Source organism: Dermacentor silvarum, chromosome 6 (genome assembly GCF_013339745.2).
Source record: "Dermacentor silvarum isolate Dsil-2018 chromosome 6, BIME_Dsil_1.4, whole genome shotgun sequence".
Lineage (NCBI taxonomy): Eukaryota > Metazoa > Arthropoda > Arachnida > Ixodida > Ixodidae > Dermacentor > Dermacentor silvarum.
This window is the reverse complement of record NC_051159.1, coordinates 62,941,145-62,960,498: the sequence shown is the minus strand read 5'-3', so window position 1 is coordinate 62,960,498 and position 19,354 is coordinate 62,941,145. Positions and strand designations below refer to the sequence as shown.

Here is a 19,354-nt window from a genome sequence, read left to right as displayed (position 1 = left end):
AAGCTGGTGTCAGCAGTTACAATTCGGCAGCATTCTGACCTGAAAACAAGATTTTCAGCGTAATTTTTGTTCCCAGTGCGTTCCTGCACCTCACTGTGAATTTCTGTTATGAACGCCTATCTGAAGAACGAAATGCAGCATTGTGTAGCTCTTTCAAAAGAGCGCCCAGTTCCAATCACCTGTCATTTCAAAGCTGCCAACACAGCCTCCATTTTTTATTCTGCACGAGTGTACGAAGTGTTCTAGTTGGCCGTAAGTGTAAACTTTAGAAACTACTGCAGTATGTCGCCATTCTGCAAAAGTATCGGACATTGTGGTCTCAGCATTACGATTGCGCGTCAGCCACAAACAAGGTGTAAAATTACGCTAGTTTTAGATGGTGTTTTTAAAAAAAGCTTGCAGTTAGATGCAGAAAAGTGCTGGAACAAAAATGAAAGTGCTGAAGATCCTATTTCTCGACCAAAGTGGTATTGAATCATAGCTGCATGCCGACCCCAGCTACAGTGTCGTTAATTTTTGTGCATTTAGAAGGGCGAGTCCGCATAAAACGAACTACTGATACAACGACCACCTTTCGTGTAACTATAGAGTTCGTTATTAAATGAATTCAACTGTATATCCCAACAGAACATAATCCTAAACTACACACCACCCGCGAATATGGCGCATGTTTCCAAATGGCTGACCTGTGAACATGCGCAAGCACGCACTGGATTGGATTAGCCCAGTGACCCTTTAGCTCATTTAGCTCTATAAATGGCAGGAGATGCAACGGCGCTCGTCCCATATGGGGGTGGCGACCACTACCTGACCTTCACCACAAGTTCTCTTTACTGTGGCCTCTGAAAATGTGTGGCACGGCTCGTCCTGGAGCAGCTTTGGAGCAGTTTCTCTCAATTGTAGCATGGATGTAGCAGCTTTAACAAAATGTAGCAGATTGGAGCAACTGTAGCAGCATTCCCACCACTGCGTACACCCAATCTACCGTAATTACTCGATTATAAGGTGTTCATAATTATAAGGCAAGGGTGCAATTGGGGGGACCCAAGAAAAAGAAACTTGAGTATGCACACCAATATAAGGCAATACAGAGTAGCCGACGAATTATTGAGACTCGGCGAAGATCGCCTGAAATACTGATAACTAACACAGCCAAAATACAAAATATCGACCATGAAATAGGGGGGAAGGGAGCTTCAACACGCGAAGTGCAGGTTACATGCAAATTTTGCCTTTAGGTGTGGCTTCACGGCACCACAGAGTGCGCTGCCGTGAAGCCGCACTTTACAAAATTCGTGTATAAGGTGGAGGGCGATTTCGAGGCTAAAAATTCTGGGAAAGAGCGTCACCTTACATTCGAATAAATATGGTAGTACACAAGCATTTTCACAGACCCAGCTCCCCTGGAAAGCAGCTGCTCTGGTTTAATGTCAAGCTTACAATCTTGTACTCCGCACCATAATTCCACAGTCACTCAAGCCAGTGGTAAGTAAACTTTCCACAAGTCACTCAACAATGTTTCTCTTTGCTCATAGAATGTTGTGCATTCAGTCTAGCATTGCAATTAGAGCTTCCAAAGGGCTACATAGAACAAGTCATGTATGTAGAAAGCTTGAGCGGACTTTAAACACAGTGCCTGAATGTTCGTTTCTCATTGGTACAGGCCAGCAACAAACCAGATAAATATTCTCCCATGCTTGCCTTCCTTTGCCTTCACGTTATTATGTGCAAGGTAGGGTATAAGAGCTGTCTCATTTACGGAACAGCACATACAATGATTTGCCAACATTAACCTAAAGGTCACAGTGTAACACTAGACTCCGCTTCCATATTTGGAGCAGCCGATCAGGGCTTCGAGGGCTGAGGAGTGTGCCACAAGTACACATGTAACCAGCTTTTCTTTTTCGTTTTTTTTTCCCTGCTGGTTCATACCTTTCAAATTATATACGAGTTCTATACTGTCCTAAGCAGGCTGTTAGAAATTGACTTGACTGAGTTTACACAGCAGTTATTAACCACCCTTCAAAAACATGAGACAATTTAACTGACCAGGACATCATTGTCATTACTGGAACGTGAGTCGTCATTGCCACAGGCTGCAATGTCCTTCTGTGAGCTAAACATGTAGTCAGGTGACCCATCGGAGGCTGGCACCCTCACTGGAAAGGGTCAAAAAGATAACAGAGGTTACAGCGTCATTCCTGAACACAGAGTGCAGTGACCCAATGAAGTAGGCAGACGCAAATGAACCTCATAGCGAGAACAAACAGAAAGCACACAAGCAAAACATGCAAAACTTTCTTACTTCCATATTTCTTCTTGTTCCTGTGTCATCTGCCAGCCAAAACCACCAAGAGCATTCGCCAGATCACAATTTAACTTTCCATGCAAGAAAACCGCGTTAAGGTTGGAATAATGCGTAATTTTTAAGCAATGGCGATTCTTGCAAGCAAGCAACTTTGTGGGTGGGCGTCACATCACATTTAAGCACCACCCAGTTGCAATACTTACAGAAGGGAACCGGCAAGGCTCCCAGACATTTCTACAGAAAAATATGATCGCAAGAGAAACAATGTTACCAATGTCATTAGCTTTCTTCATAAAGCGAGGCTGAAGCTGCAATGTCTATTTTTCACCATGCTTCAGAAACAGAAAGAAGCTTACATCTCACAGACAGCTCAGTCTTGCCGGGCAGTGATATCGCCGCCTGAAAAGAAAAAAATAGAGAAAATAATGTAACACAGCTGGATGCAATGCAGGAAGTTGAGGAACTGAAGCCAAAAGCACACAACACATTTTTAAAATCTAGGAATGAATGTCAGGGCACGACCGCTGTATAAAAAAAAGGTGCCGCCTGCCGTGTGCATCGAAAACGGTGTAATCCGCCGTGGCGCCACAAGTCAGGACAATTGGCTGGGATTGGTATAGAAAATGCGTCAGGAATGCCCTTGAAACACCGTCGCCTGTGGAAGCTGACGTGTTCTATCACCGATGGCTAGTGCCGTTCAGCCCAGCCAAGTGCCTCGGCAATTCTGTCTGTTTAGATTGGGTTCCACAAGTTCAGTTCGGAGCTTTAGCCGTTCCAACCATAACACCAACAAGCAAACCTGGTAGGAATTCAGGGTAGCTGCTGGTTGACCGCCTGCAAACACTCTGCTTCATGCATGCCGCTCTCAGTTTAACCGGTGCGCGTGATCTTGTCTCTGATCTCCCTGTAAATGTCTACTGGTACAAACACATCAAGGGCGAGCTTTCCGCAATGGCCTGCCGCCAGAAATCACTGCTGGCTAGGCCTGACCAGTGTTAGACGTCAGGAGTCGTTACCAAAGTTGTGGTTTGCTGCTGAGTAGATGAAATGTTTCGAAAGACAATGAAAGTGAGGGCTTGGGTGGCACGGGACAACACTTGAATGGCGGCAATTTGGTTCACAGTTGCCATGTTTTCGACATTTCCCACACGAATCAGTCCGAAAACTTGATGGAGATGCCATATGGCATCCAAAATTTTGGTGACCATTTACATTGGTTCTATGGAGTAGATGGGTGTTGCTGCGGGGGAATTCCAAATAATTGAGCAGGTCCGATAAATGAGGCATCCAAAAAGCTGGTCGGTGACTTCTTTCCCTCAATAGCACTTTCTTCTTTTTGTCTGCTTCATGCAGAGACTGCAAGTACTCGGACGCTAACCTTCCAACGTTCGTAAATTTTACCGAATACAAGCATCCTGGCCTCATGCTTAGATTACCCAATACATGTGGCTGCTTGGTCTACATGTTTTGGACATGTACAGCCTTTGCAAAATGTTGTGGTTATAGTACAGATACAATAAGCTCCCATTATGACGAACTCAATTAAGCCTCGGATATATCATTCTCAGATATACCATTCACTCGATGTAACGAGAGTTTTTTTTCAAGATTTTTGTTGCTTGAACTCGACCCTCGCATTACATTCGAATAACTGCAAAATTTACTATTTTAAAACAAATATTATAAATTCCGCAGTTTTTAGTGTTACGTTGGCAACCTGTACCTTTACATGTTGTTCAATCCATAGAAAAGTCCACTGAAGTCAAAACTTTTTTTTTTTTTGTAGGAATCGACGCCATTTTTGCTGTGCTTGTGACTGGTGTTACGGTAATGGTGCTACAGTACCCTGCGACCTTTCGCGCTTCGACTACGTTCATTCACCACATTATGGCGATACAGCGCGTTCGGTATGACAGCCACTTCAAGAGAGGAGTAATTTAGATGGCCGAGGAGCTGGGAAACTTCGCTGCGGCTCAGCGGCTCGATGTCAATGAGTCGACGATTTGCAGATGGTGGCACCGATGGGAGGCCCTTTGTAAATGGGGAGCCAGTAGGAAGGGCTTCATAGTGGCCTGGTACTGTGCCCGAATGAAATGGTTGAGGCCTTTTAAGAAGTACTTAATCGCAAATGAGTTCGACAGCACGGATGACTTGATTCTTGGGCGATCACTTTTGGAAATAGTTTCACTTTCATGAGACTAGGCTCATTTCAGCACCAAACCTCTCAAACTATACTGCCGACAGCGCTCTTGGCCCTGATAACGAGCTTGGCACAGAACCAGAAACACTTGTCGGAGACGCTTTCGGTGCCGAGGTACACGAAATTTCGCGCAAGTGAAGCTATCTCCAAAAGTGATCACCCGAGAATACCACCCCAACGAAAACTCCGTCGCCTTCTCAGACGACGATAAGTGAAGAGAACTCGTTTCCAATTTGATTCCTTGAATAAAGGTAACATTCCTCTTTTGTGTTCATCTCACGTTATTGTTGCGGTTTTATTTTCTTTCATTTCGCTGACTGAAAAGTCGACCCTCACATTACAATCGTGGTCGTGTTACATTCGAGTAAATACGGTACCGAACAATGCGAGAACCTTTGGTTGGTTTTCCATAGACTTATTGAAGAAAAAAAAAATCCGCTTAATAATAACCGCTTTGCATATACTCTACGATTAAGGCGAGCTTTCGCAGTGACTGCCAACACTGGTGATTCCACGCAGCAGGGATTGCAGCCCTGGCAGGGCAACCGTGGGACACCAAAGAAAAAAAGAAGCAAAGCATGCTTCCTGGCACAGCGGCGCAAAACGAATTCAATCCGCAGAGAGAGCGAGAGAAGTGAGAAAGAAACACAATAAAGGAAAATCTCGCGCGCGCGTCACAATGACTATCTCAGTCAAACAGAAATAGCAATATTTTAGTTTTTATACGTCGCCGGCATAGCTGTTGGCCATGTTGCCAGCGCCTCCTCGAAACTGAAACTAGTGAAGGCCTAGTCAATCTAGTAGTACTCACCGGCCACAACCAAACCTCAAGAAAAGCCAAGCCAAGCCACTAAGCCATAAAGGCTGCATATGCGATTCGCGCAATTTGTCATCCGAATTCCATTCACTCTTATTCACCGTTTATGGCCGGCTGATCCCGTTGATAACGCAGGCGGAGCGCCACTCCGACTCCTGACTAAGCATGAAAAGCGTGAAAAGGAATAGAATGAAAGGCGTCGCTAAAAAATCGTGGCCACAGACTGCCTAGGCCAAAGGCAAGCGTATGTGCATGTAGCAAAGCATTGGCAAATTTAGGCCGTATTGTCGGACAATTTCTTTCAAATATAGTCACTGTCGCGATATTTCGCGTGACTATTCCCGGACAGGTTAACAACAGCAGTGCGGAAGCACTGTGATAAGATAGTGTGCTTGGCATTGTGGCAAGAATGGCGTCGCTTGTGGACACCGGCGTGTCTTGCGCTAGTCACGCGAAATTGAAGGTATCCCCGACAGTGACGATTCGAGAATACAGCACACCTTTTTGAGGCCACTTGTGGAACAAAGTCACTTATTAAGGCGAAAACCTTAAATGGCTCGTTGCAATGGCTCATACCCTAAAAAAGCAGCATGGTGTCCAGTGATGCAAAAAATATCATCATCACGAATGGCTCAAAGCCCCCTTAGCAAGCAAAGATGCAATGGCTAAATACGAACAAAGAAATAAAAAAGAACTCTGACCCCTCCGATTGTACAACTTAATGCATTACCACGTGTACAGAAGGCTTTCACCTTCACGTGTTGCAGGAGTGTAACATCCTGCCGAATTTCAACTTTTGAACTAGAAAAACAGGAACCCAGACAACAGGTGCTCCCTCGTTACAAGAATGCATTTCTTCACCATTCTTCAGGTTCTTATGTCTCACACATTACTTAACGCTTCACAGTAGGTGAGCCTCTACCACAGGGTTCTCAAATATTCTGTTCTTAAGAACCCCGCCAGCCTTCGCAAGCGGCCGAGCACACCTGCCCTTTCAACCCCAACCTCCGTCATTCTTCATCAAACACTGATGACCGTCGCAAGTCAATGAACGTCAATGAATGCCATCAATCCAAGTTCTACAAAACTCAATATTATTCTAAAATATTTATATAAACACTGCACATACTGCCTAAACACATGAATGTGAACATGAACACTGTGAGTGCTATCCACATACATATGTAGCTACAAAACAACTAACCCAAACCACAATTCCCAGTACACTTTTCACATCTCAATGTAGGACTGACCTGCTGCCTCATGTTGCTACACACTGGACAAACGTAGTCGGCATCTTTGGGAGTGCTTGCAAGCTGGCTGTCACATTCAACGTGAATGAACCTGGAAAAAAAATGAAAATAAATTACCCTGCAGCAGCTGTGCTTCTTCAGTGACTGTGTCATGAACATAATACACATGCTCCATGCACCGACTGATTGATTGATCAATCAATTAACAATAATACACATTATTTACACGAAACAAAAACACACAAAGGCAATTTACGAACTCACCAAAGCCAGAAACTGGCTTGTAGGGCGACATATGAGGGTAAGGTGTGCCTAATATCTCAGCACTTTTTCAAAATATACAAAGCCTTACGTAGATTATAACACACAATCAATGAAAGCACAGGTTTTGGCCACTCACTGAATACAATTGCAGAGTAGTGCTGTCTCAATCAACTTAGTGCTTGAGTGTTAGCCCGGATTGAGGGATGGCTTAGATTTTGCTAAATGTGGCAAGTGCTAAAGGACTAGAGAAAAAAGAAGCAGGGCAGTGCACTCACTTTCGACACACAGTGCACTGGGCCATGTCCGCTCGGTTGTTGAACTGCCGGTAGGCCTTGCCGCACAGTGGACAGGCGACACCTTTATTGCGCTGCTGGTAGCAGCTGTCACACACTGAGTAGTTCATGTGCCACCGGGAGCTGGGCCCACTCCCCGGGGTTCGCGAGCCACAGTCCCCACACACCCGGCAACTCTGCAGAAAAGGAATGGAACGGTAAGGTGGCCTACGAGTTGAAGGAGGATAGAAAGACAAGTGGGTCTACTGGTGTTCGTTTTGAAAATATTCCGCATCCAAGATGATGAAAGAAGATCTTGAACACACCACAAAGCACTTCCAGTGTTTTGTAATGGCCATCTTATGCTGTATACACCTGTTCTCATTAGGTCACAGGAGTGAAGTAGCATTGTTCTTGTAACTACTTAATAAGGTGACCACCTGTAAACAATTATTGCCGATGGCTCATTTCCCTTCGGCCAAGGAATGGGTTAGCTGCCTGGCCTTAGTAGTACATTTTTATGCCTGGCCTTGAGCTAAACAGTTAACACTGTACATAGCAGGAGAAACCCCCATTCTTCAACGCACTCAATACGGCGTCCAACTTCTTCCGTGCCTCCTGCCTTGGGTACTGAACTTTTCCAAACTGAGCTTACAAAGCCCTTGAATCATAATTGGCTGTCAGAGTAATGTGTCCTTCCAGATGTCAACACAGAAAGCACAGATGGGAATTCACCTCGACAATTCACATGGTGTGACACTAATCTAGAACTGCTGTCCACCGTGACCAGGTGAGTGAAGTGGCACAAAGCATACAGATGCAGAATGCTCTTGCATTCTGGGGTGTCACGGAGCGGCATATTTTCGTGAGTTCGAGGGGTTTTTGATGCCAATTAACGGCCGCCAACAACGTGGTGCACTCACTATGCGGCGTATAATTTCGATTATCGACTGTCATGGAGCGACATATTTTCGAGAGTTTTCGAGTGGTTTTGATGCTGATTAGCGACACGCTGAATTACGGGCGTCAAAACGTGGCGTCTTCACTATGCGGCGTATAATTCTGATTAGCGGCACACCGAATTACGGGCGTCAAAAGCGTCGGGGCCTCACGGGGTGTCATCTCGATTCGAGACGCGACACGCCGATTACGGACCCAGAAGGGTGCATGTACGTCTGCGTGGTAGTGCCGGGCTCGACCTTGGCCCTTGACCTTGGGAGAGAGGAGAATCTGCCGTTCTTCGTCCATGGTGAAAGGGGCGCGGACAAGACTTTTGGGAGGAGCCGTGAATTAATTAGGAGAACTCTGCATACCGGCAGTTTCCCTACATAGGGAACTAGGGAAAGGAGAGGCTATTTAAGCGCAGGTTTTGGGCCCTGCTGATTAGTTTATAAGCCGAACCTATGCGCTGCTGAGAAACCGTCGGTGGGCTAGTGCAGTCCAGTATCGCCTGGGCCGCCTGGCCACGTCGGAACTCCGAGGAACTAGTTGACGTATGAGACAACAAACCAACGTCTGCAACGAAGCTCACGGTAGTTCGCCTCAAGTTAGCTCAACCTGCTAGAGGGTAGTCGTCAGATCTAGACTCCCGGGAAACCCAGCTCAGCAATTCGCATCCACCTCGACAAGATCGGACCGCCAGCATTCTTCGGGAAAGCTTGGTGCACCGACTTCACGGTTTATGGACTTGCTGCTGCTGCCCAGCCATGCGTATGACACCATTTGTTTTCTTTTGAACTTTGTTTAGTGAAATGCTGTTAAGTGTATTGTGTATTTGATCCTCGCACTGTTTCATTTGTATATCTACTGTTAATTGCCCGTATTTATTTGTCTTCATCATTGTGTTATATTAAGTTTAGGTGTGCTAGTTGTCTAGTGTGTTTTTTTTATTTGCGTATATTTATCAGCCGATAAATATCTTGTTTTTTTGTTTACTCCCGACTCTGACTCTTTTCACTGTGTTCGCTCGAGTACGGAACGACCAACCGGCTTGTCTACCCCGTCGATCGACTTCGCGCCGACGACGAATCGGGGACAGCTGTGACATGGGGCCTCCTGCCACAGCTTCTCTATACTCGGTAAGGATTGTGCAAGAAATTGAAAAGCTACCACAACTGTTTAAGCAAGATGCACACTCACATAGCAGTCTAACAAAATCAAACTATTTGTCGCAACATTCAATTTAGATGCCGACGATGGCCATTAACGCACACCACCAATGAATTGGGAAAACATCTTGTGAGATGACTACAGAAGAAATCTACATATGTTTAACGTTTTTGTTCTCCAAAGGACATATCCTGACAAAAAAAACATTACCACAGGTGAATGACGGCCAGAGCAAGAAGCTTTTATTGCACAGCACTGCTGCTTAAGAGCTTGCTAACAGCCGTTTCCAACGGGTGCACTTAGGATGCTGCTGCTGTTGTTGCTGCAAAGTGCCCAGGGGTGCTACTCTGGACATAGTCAAATTCCACCACATTGTCAAATTCACAGTCTTGTCGGTTCTGACTGGCCCACAGGGCTACTATGAACTCTTTGATTGGCTCAAAATGCCACCATTGCAAAATAGGACAATATGGCAGAATTTGACGATGTTCAGAATAGCATCCCAGATGCTGTGCAATATGCACAGCACGCCAGCACAGAACAGAGTGAGCACAGACTAAGTGCCTGAGCTTTCTGGGCCTTAGCATAATCGATTAGCTATGCCAGCTCCCCCATAAGACTGAAAAGTGTAAACAGTCAAGCAATTTCGCTGTCGCTGTGTTTATGAGCCTGCAGCACCAAACAACAGCATTTTTCTGCTCTGCTTACTATCGTATTTACTTGCATAATGAACGCATGCACACAATGAACACACCCCTACTTTTCCAATCAAGAAGTGCGTTTTCTCTTTTTCTCGCATAATGATCGCACCCTGAACTTGCTGCGGTGAAGTAGGAGAGACACTGTACGATTCGGCATCTCCTACTTTTATTGCGATAGCAACTATATGGATTCTCCAGGTGCATTTTTACCGTCGGTGCCGACGACTGCGGCTCAATCTCCCGCGTTCAAGGGAGAAAACCGGGGAGCTAACGCGTCATATTCCCTCGCACGCATGACGCCGAGGGAGGGGAGGGAGGGCGGCGGCGGCACAGCAACTGCGCACTGTGCGCGCCTTATCTTGAAAGCGGTCTGCGCTGGGGCATGAAGAAACTGGGGGCTGAGTCTAGGTGCAACAGCAGCTTATACCTTTGTGTGTGCTCAGTTTTCACCGCTCAGTTCACATTAAAGCGATACAAAACACAAAGGTCACTTTGCTCGCTGTTGCTACCACACTTCCTCACGCCAGCATTTTGACAGCGAGTGTCTGCAGTCATCGAGTGTGATGTGTTCATGTTTGCCTGTGCGCACTGACACCACGCTCATTAATTTACATAGTTAAGCGAATGTTTGCAAGTTTGTACAGCCTATAAAACTACTATCCTTACTTCGTATAGCTGTCTATGCATTTGCTATCGCAATCGATGGTTTGCCTTTGGGGCGAAACTGCAACTTTTTTTGGAGGTGGCCGCAGAAAAAAAAATTGCTCAAAATTTTACCCCGCATAATGAACGCACCCCCAACTTAGCACATATTTTTCAGAAAAAAAAAGTGCATTCATTATGCGAGTAAATACAGTAATTACATGTGCTTTTATGAACCGCAGCTCTAAAATTAAAATTTAAAATTAAATTCTAGGGCTTTATTTTGTTGCCAGGACTATGATATGATTATGACAAACGCCGTAGTGGGGGACTCGGGGTTAATTTCTAAGACCTGGGGTTCATTAACATGCATCTAAATTAAGTACACAGGTGTTATTGCATTTCAACCTCATGGAAATGTGGCCGCTGTGGCCGGGAATCGAACCCATGACCTCGTGCTTAGCAGCGCACCGCCATAGCCACTAAGCCACTGCGCCGTGTAACCGCACCACCAAACACCGGCATTTTTCTGTTCTCGTTATTGGTGACATGTGCTAATCATTTTGGACGACTGCATATTGCAAACAAGTATGAATCCATGAAAGGAAACAATTGTCCTCCACGTGTACATAAAACTACAAAGGAAACCCAAGGGGTTTCTCAGAAAGAAAACTTCACTGTTATCACAGAGCATAGTTATCTAGCATATCACAGAGCGAGGGCAAATTAAAATTAACAGCTCGAAGCATAGGGACACGCAATGTGGTCAGTCAGTTCTGCTGAAGTCCGTAAGGTGGAGGAAGATTCATGAAAACGGGCTTAGTTAGTAGGGTACCTGAGTGCCCCTCCACGCTCTGAGCTGGGGAGAGAGAGCATGCAGGCAGCCCGAGGCTAGCAGATCACAGTGCCCTTGCGCTGAGATCTGCTAGCCTCCTGGTTAGCTCAGATGGTACAGCAACCGCCCCTCAACGGCGGTGGTCCCGGGTTTGATACCCCAAACCGGGACAAACGTTTCTTCAACTGTGAAGCTTCCTTTCTGAGAAACTCTCAGTAGGATGAGAGCTTCATCCTACAGTCGGGTAGATGACAATTTGAAATTTCATGAGCTTTCCTCCTCCTTGCCAGGCTTTCGCAGAACTGATTTGCCAAACTGAATTCCTTGTTGATCAAGGTCTTTGTTTATGCACTATTCTAGCATCGCAGAGCTTGTTTTAAGGCATTCTTCAATAAGGCACTTTTGCCAGTGCACTTACCTGACACTTCCAGCCATGCTTTGGAACATTGGCCGACCATTGGCTTCACACAGTAGACGTGATAGGCCTTGTCGCAGACATCGCACGTCAGCAGCCGGGCATCATCGCCAGTTTGCCTGAACACAGCAAACACAAGCGTGAAATCGGAGAGGCAGTTGGTGCCTGAAGCACAACTTGCTGTACAGTACATAACTACTCTCTAAGAAAAGTGAGCACCGGAGGACATGTCTATGTGTTGCTTTCTCTTCTTATTTTGGGAAGAGAAGGGGGGGGGGGGGGGGGCAGGTACCATACACAGAAGTTCATATGGGGGGCAGGTACACCAGACAGTCCATATGTGATATTTATATGAAGATAGAACTAGAAAAACGGTAAACAAGCAAATTTCTGGCTATGACAAACAAGGCTCGAGCCAGTTTCATATGCTAATGCTTTTGACCCAATAACGCCATTATTTCTTTTACTTTGCAACTTCAGTTCTACAAGGTAGTCATGCAGAAATTACACGTGGTATAGTCGTCGTCTTGCAAAGCAATGAGAAGCCCACAGTGATGCACAACATGACAAGACAAGGCAAGCCATGAATGAGCATCCAGAATATCTTCCTGGCATGTATTTTGCCATGTACTTCCTTGTCCAGCTTTACATGGTTGAGCACACTAAAAAGTCACACACCTGCAGCACTGACAGGTCTTGCAGTCAGGACACTGCCAGCCGAGCCGAGAGCTTGGCGTGACGACCACAGAGGGATCCAGGCAGAAACCATGGTAGTGGGCACCACACACGGTGCAGAAGAGTAGTTCAGGCACAGACACCATCTCTTCACAGGACTGGCAGTTGGCCTGCGAACCCACTGCACCGACAGAACAGTCACCCGGGCAGTTAGCGATGGGAGCCCCGTTGCATTTACCAAATCGAAATAACTACCGTAGATTACCATACACGTCACCCTTTTCTTTTTCCTTCTGAGAAATGAGCATCCTGAATCAAGGAGGGGGAACAATCTTTATGAAGGTATACGTTGGGTCTATTTCTCAGAATGAGGACAGCGTTCAAGTGGACAGCACCAACAGCTATGACACCAATGGCCGTGCCATCACCAAGAGTGACGACAAAGCCAACAAGACCTAGTATATTAACACAGCAAGTAGCGATAGGAACCACCACTTAGATGCAGCGAATAAATTTGACATGAAAGGCTTTGTCAGGCCTTGAAGCAAAATGGCATGACATGGCAGTGCCATGCATGATAGCAGTGTAGGTGACCGAGGTTTAGTTCAACGTTCCAATGGTGGCAGTCAATGAATGCTGACAAGTTAAAAGAAATGCATGCACACAATGCCTGTTTTCATGCAATAGACCATTTGAATGCAAAAGTGTTTTATGCCAGGGTCGGAGATTACCTTCCTTTACAGGATGTAAAGAATGTGATGTTCGACACCGAGTAAAATAAGTTTTCAGGTGAAAGCCTTAGAGGTAGCGTTGTGAGGTACAGAAAATATCACACAACGATTAGCAAAGTTAATTAATTATTGATTAGTGATTAGATTAAGGTGGGTTACGGTGTATTAAAGAGGATTAGGCTAGATTAAGGTCAATTAGGGTGGATTAAGATGGATTAAGGATGATTAAGGTGCATTAACGTAGATTAGGGTGCATTAAGGTGGGATAAAGTCAATTAAGTGTATTAAGGAGGTTTAGGGTGGATTATGGTCGATTAAGGTGGATGAAGGAGGATTAAGGTGTATTAAGGTCGATTAAGGTGGAGAGGTGTAGTAAGGAGGATGGGTGAATTAAGGTCAAGCAAGGTGTATTAAGGAGGATTACGGTAGATAAGGGTGGATTAGGGAGGATAAGGGTAGAGAAGGGAGGATTCAGGAGGATTAAGGGGGATTAAGGTGAATTACAGTAGGCTTTATGAGGCTTTCGCCTTTGCATCTCTTAGGCGATAGCTAAGGACACCTTGAACTTTTGTTGACAGGGATGGCGCTGCCATCTAGGAGTGGTGATGAAGCGAAGTACTGCATCGTGACACCAAAGAGCGCCGACAGGGAGCACTACGGTAGTCACAGTGCAGCGGAGGCTCCACCGCGGTATAGCCTGGTGTTGGCACTTTCCACACGATTTGTCTTTCGCATTGAATTAGCCTGTGGAACCTCGTCGCCTACAGAGTGCAGCTTCAACATGCATCAGCAGTGCTTACCCGCCGCCTACTGCTTCGCTTGCGATGGCAAAAACTAAGAAAACTGCTGCGCTAAGCAGCACAGAAAGGCAACGGCGTCGACGGGCAAATCTCGCTTTGGTCCGGCAAGAGACACGCCAACATGAAGCAGAACGCCTTCGCGCGTTCACGGCACATGCTGCAAAATCTGCCACTCGCATTCCTAAAACTGAGCACGTCACACCAACTCAACTGGCTGCATGGCTTCAACTCGCCCAATTGTCAGTGCTACTCAACTGGCTGCCCAAGACACTACAGAATCGGACCAAAATGCTTCTACCTTCACAGAAGCAACTCGGCAGTTGGACGCCGCGCACCAAGCAAACCTGCAACACGGTCGCCGGCCCGCAAATAGTGCGCTTTTCACTGCAGCGGACCGAGTTCATGAAGCAAACATGCAACAGTTTCTGTGAAGACACGTTTCACTTTTGTGTTCTACCGATTCTTATGAAAGAGGGATCAACCATAACTTCTTTTTTTTTTCCTTCTTTTGCCATCAATGAATACCTCCCTCTAAAGATAGTATTCCGAGAGCCCAAAGTCACAAAAATACTGCAATACGTACCATAGGACACGGCTTTGTCAGCATGGGAGGGGCAGAGCAGTATCAGGGCCTTCATGTCCTGAAGGAAAAAAAGTAAGAAAGAGTTGAACATTGACATAAAATATTTTAAGTAGTGCAATGCATGACATGTATAAAGAGAAAAAAAAAAAGAAAGAAAAGGAAACAGGCCATACTCACTTGAAAACAACCATAGGCTGCCGCACAAGGGAAATGAAAGATCATGCCACAGTCTGGTAAGTGGCACCGAATACTTGCTCCATACTTTTGACAGCCACTACAAATCTGCAAAGTAAATGAGGAAAACACTTAGGAATATTTAGTAATAAACACATTACAGGCACTCAATGCAATAAACCTCTGCTTTAAGCTCAGAGCTACACCCTCTCCCTCATCATTCTCCCTTACCTAACACACACATCAAATATCACTCGTCGCTACTAGTGTAGCGCAAACAAATCTAGTTCGTTTGCAAACAAATCTAGTGTAGAGACGAATCTAGTTTGTTATATCCATTGGCAGGACAATTTCACTTTGTTAAAACAAGGTTTTAAGTATATGGATCTCTATGAGGATTTCAAGAGGAATTTCATTTTCTTCGCTATATCAATCATTTCGTTATATCCTGTTACATTAGAATGAGACTCATGTGTACTTTCGCCACACTCGTATTCAAGATGGCATACCAAAAAGCCCGCATTGTGACATTAGTTGGCTTCGAAGAAGCTAAGTGAATCCTCAAGTTAGCATTCTAACAGACCAATCTCACTATGCTCAGAGCACATGCATTAGCAGCCCTGTCGGTACCATGATGACAGTTTCCTCATCGTCCCGTCGTACTTTGGCTCAACGCAACATTGAGCGGAATGCTGAGGACAATGCCATTGTGGATTTTTCCAGTGAGTCTCCTATACATCACTTCTATTGAACCTTTTTATTCTCACCTCCCTGTGTTTTGACCTCGAGGGCTAAGTGGGTTTGTCATGGTCCTGGTGGCCAGGGTACGAACAGAACTCGTTTCCTACCATAGTAGCCCTTCAGCCTGCTATGAACTACTACCAGTATGCTTTGCGGCAGCGGTGGCTTAATGAAACTCGTCATGAACTTGGTCTCTTGGTATTTGGACTTGTATATTGCAAGTCCAAATATGCTACTGGAAAACTAAATGCTCCTGTGGAGCTCGATCACAATTGAAGTTGCCACGTGCAGCCAGCAGGACATGATGCACTATCTAGAACTTTTAACTGAATCTATACCTCGACGGCAGAGTCAGAAAGAGTGAACAGTCAGGAAACAAGATCAGAAAAAAATAGAGAATAACTAGCCCTCTGCCGAAGAACAAAAACAACTGCTCTAGAGTAAGGGTTCTCAATCCGAGTTCCATGGAACTCAGAGGTTCTGCAAACAACATCCTGAGTTCCACGAGCAGTCAGAACGAGAGAGAGATAATTTATTAGAAAGGCAGAGAGGTTGGCCTGAAGCGAGCGAATTCGACACTATCCTGTATTTCCTGATTAACTTCCACAATTTATCAATTCAAAGAATAAATTTTTCATTGCATTTTATATGTAACGAAACCATCGCACACCACATCCGCACTTCAGTAGTCTCCAAGCAGCAAGAGATACCTACAGCAGCGACACGCAAGACTGATCGTTGTATGACTTGCGGGCTCGTGGTGGCCATGTCGAGAACTTTTTATTCGTGCCCGCGAGTGCAGTTCATAACACAAGAGCGGGAATCAACTTTGAAGTTCTGCAAGCAGAGAGCCATTTTCCAATTAAGCAGCGAGTGCCTGGTCGACTCGTGTTGTCGACGGATGAAGAAATTGTCTGTTTTAACCCTTAGCCATCCGAAACTTTTACCCACTTTCCGGCTGTTCTGGTCCGAAACTATTTTGCCAGTTTATAGCGCCCCGATGAAAACCACAATCTGTGAACGAAAAACTCATAGGATATTTATTTTTTCTTTTGCATTCTGCAGGCAACTCCTCTACCGATATTTGAGCAGCGTGTGATACCGCTCGAAGCATTCTCCTGGATGCAGACCAGGGTTGTTACTGCAGGTTTTGCAGAATAACAGTTTCCCTCCTGCAGTCCGCTTGCTTTTCGATCGCTACAAGCAGCACAGTCCTTGCTGCTTCGGCCTGGAAGCTTGTAGATGAAATGGCTCTTCCCATCTAGCCTTTCTCGCACTCCTTCTGCGCAGACGGGCCCCGCTTTTTGGCTCTAGCCCTCACGTCACCCACCATCTGTTGGAAGAGGTTGCGGCGGTACTGCAGGTGTTGCCGTTTTTTCTCACCATGATTCCGCAGCTGTGTGCTCCTCAAAATAAAGCTATTGACAATGGAAACCTCTAGAACAGGGGTTCTCAAGCATGTTCGTTCCAGGGAACCCTGCTAAGCTCCATGAAGCGCCAAGGAAACCCCCCCCCCCCCCCCTGATTTAGCCGAATTAAAATGTCGTAATTCACCAAATGTCGAATTATCCAAGTTATCAAGAAAACAATAAGTGAATTCCTACTACTTAAACACCTTTTGTAGCGTTAGCTACACTGGCCTAGCCAAGCCCGTTTCGCGCGGCACATCAAGAGCTGTGCTGCGCATGCACAAGGATCAGTGATGTCACACGGCTTGCGCACCGGAGCCACCGGAGCCAGCACCTCTCACGCACTCCGCCGCCGGTCTGCGCATTCCAGAGGAGTGACGTTGTAGCCGTGGTAGACGCACCGGCGCCGGCGCGCGCTCGCTGTGCAGTCGCCGTCTGACACTGTGCTGGAGCCGCTGCGCTTCTGACTGGCGTTTGTGTGTCATTGGAGCAGCAGTAAGCATGACAATCAAGCTAATCCTTGACAATCTAGACAACCAGGAAAGCTAAGAATAATCAGCTGAACCTTTGCTAACGCTACGTATATCCTGGCATAGCCGAGCTAAGCCACTGCAACATTTTTATTTACTGAATGAATCAGCAAATCTTGTTTCTATTTTGCACAAGAGCAGTGCAGCACCCGCCGCGGTGGATCAGTTAGCAAAGGCGTTTCGATCGTGGCTGAGCACGAGGTCACGGGATCGAATCCCGGCCGCGGCGGCGGCATTTCGATGGAGGCGAAATGCAAAAACGTACACGGTGCCAAAACCGTGTACGTGCTTGCGTTGTAGTGCACGTTGTAGAACCACAGGTGGTCAAAATTAATCTGGAGCCCTCCACTACGGCGTGCCTCAGTCAGAACTGGTTTTGGCATGTAAAACCCTAGAAAGAAGAAGAGCAGTGTGGAAGCTGAAGTTCTCGTCATCTCATGACTTATTTGAGCTAGCAGCGGCGAAGGCCTCGCGACATCCTTCGCAGCGCGGCCGCGGCGCGCGTCTTCATCTGAGATACGCTTTTCACTACCGCGCGCACATCCTGATTATTTTTCCGATAGTGAGCTGGGCGCCAACAAATTGCCCACCCATCGCGATGTAGCCGGTGCTCTTCATCTTCGACAGCTTTGCACTGAGTCAAAGCAAAACTACTGGTTGCCGCAACCGCTGCGGACAAAACCGCGGCCGTTATCGATGCAATCATGGACGGCAGACTTTGCGGTTCAGAAGGCAGGCGGCTGACGCACGCACCAAGTCAAAACGAAACTACCGTTTGCTGCAACAAGTGCGCACGAAACCGCGGTCGCTATCGACGCGATCATAGAGGCGACTACGCAGTTGCGAAAGGCACGCAGCCGATGCGCGCACCGAGTCAAAACGAAACTACTATTTGCCGCAACGGCTGCTGCAGACGAAACTGTGCTGGTTATCGACGCGATCGCGATTACGGACTTATGAAGGCACACGGCTAGCCGCCAACTGCGGTGTTACGCGCGGCGATTAAAGCAATAATAAAGGCTTTGAGGGCACAATTAGGCACGACGAGTTGCGGCGTTGCTGTCAGTCAAGTACGATTGCCGCTGAGGACCATACCGATGAGGACTGCGTCGCTTCGTTTTTGGACGCTAGCGCCGTTTTAACTCTTCTGCGGCGCGCATTTGTGGTGCTCCGCGCATTAATTTTTTTATTCCTCCGAAGTATACGTCAGTGCGTACGCTATCGGCACCTACCCTACCCTATCTATAAACGGGAGAACTGCGCACAGTGGTAAGTTACTGGCCTCCGAGATTCAAGTGCGAAAGCTTAGGTGCGCTGCCTATGGCTGCCCGTTTTCGGAGATTGGGTGGCTACAAGCTGCTTGCGGATTTATTGCGCAGTTCGCGCGTTGCCGTTACGCACTGTGATGTGCTTTTTGACACTCGGGCATAGGTAATTGAGGTTCTGTGGATCAAGCGCACTTCGTGTTCGCTGTTTTAGCCACTTGGCGAGCGCGGGACCACGGAAAATTTATCAGTGGCTCGCGCAGCCCCGAGCAGGGGCCTGCGGAACCACCGGGTTCCGCGGAACCCACTTTGAGAACCCATGCTCTAGAAGCTTTCACTAAATGCGCCACCGTAAAACGCACGCGATGAAAAAGTAGTCATGCTTCTCAGCGAACCACGCGAACGTGCTGTTCCGCGTGCAAGTGAGAACGCTCTGGTATCCTGAAGCCGTGCTGAACATTGGGCTGCACCCTAGTGCAAAGAGAAGTAAACTTCAACAAACAAAGTTTATTTATCCCTCAAGAGATGGCGCATCGTGTATACAAATAATGCGCACGAATCGCAGTGAGAAAAACCGCGAAATTTAACCCCCGAACCCCCTTGTCGGGCGGTACCCGACAGCGGACCGCT

General features: G+C 46.6%; 2 protein-coding genes across 3 annotated transcripts in view; one reads left to right on the top strand and one right to left on the bottom strand.

The window, feature by feature from the left end:
• Nucleotides 1-11,935, bottom strand: part of LOC119456696 (histone-lysine N-methyltransferase 2D-like) — a 292,817-nt gene extending 280,882 nt beyond the window's left edge. For both annotated transcript variants that reach the window (XM_049668850.1, XM_049668851.1), the window contains exons 1-5: nucleotides 11,820-11,935; nucleotides 7,118-7,311; nucleotides 6,579-6,669; nucleotides 2,665-2,707; nucleotides 2,050-2,159 (exon numbers count right to left, since the gene is read on the bottom strand). In XM_049668850.1, the coding sequence (XP_049524807.1) occupies nucleotides 2,050-2,159; nucleotides 2,665-2,707; nucleotides 6,579-6,669; nucleotides 7,118-7,245 (372 nt within the window). In that variant the 5' untranslated portion in view covers nucleotides 7,246-7,311; nucleotides 11,820-11,935. The remainder of the gene's footprint in view (nucleotides 1-2,049; nucleotides 2,160-2,664; nucleotides 2,708-6,578; nucleotides 6,670-7,117; nucleotides 7,312-11,819) is intronic.
• Nucleotides 1-19,354, top strand: part of LOC119455526 (uncharacterized) — a 582,670-nt gene that overhangs the window by 280,826 nt on the left and 282,490 nt on the right. The window lies entirely within an intron of this gene.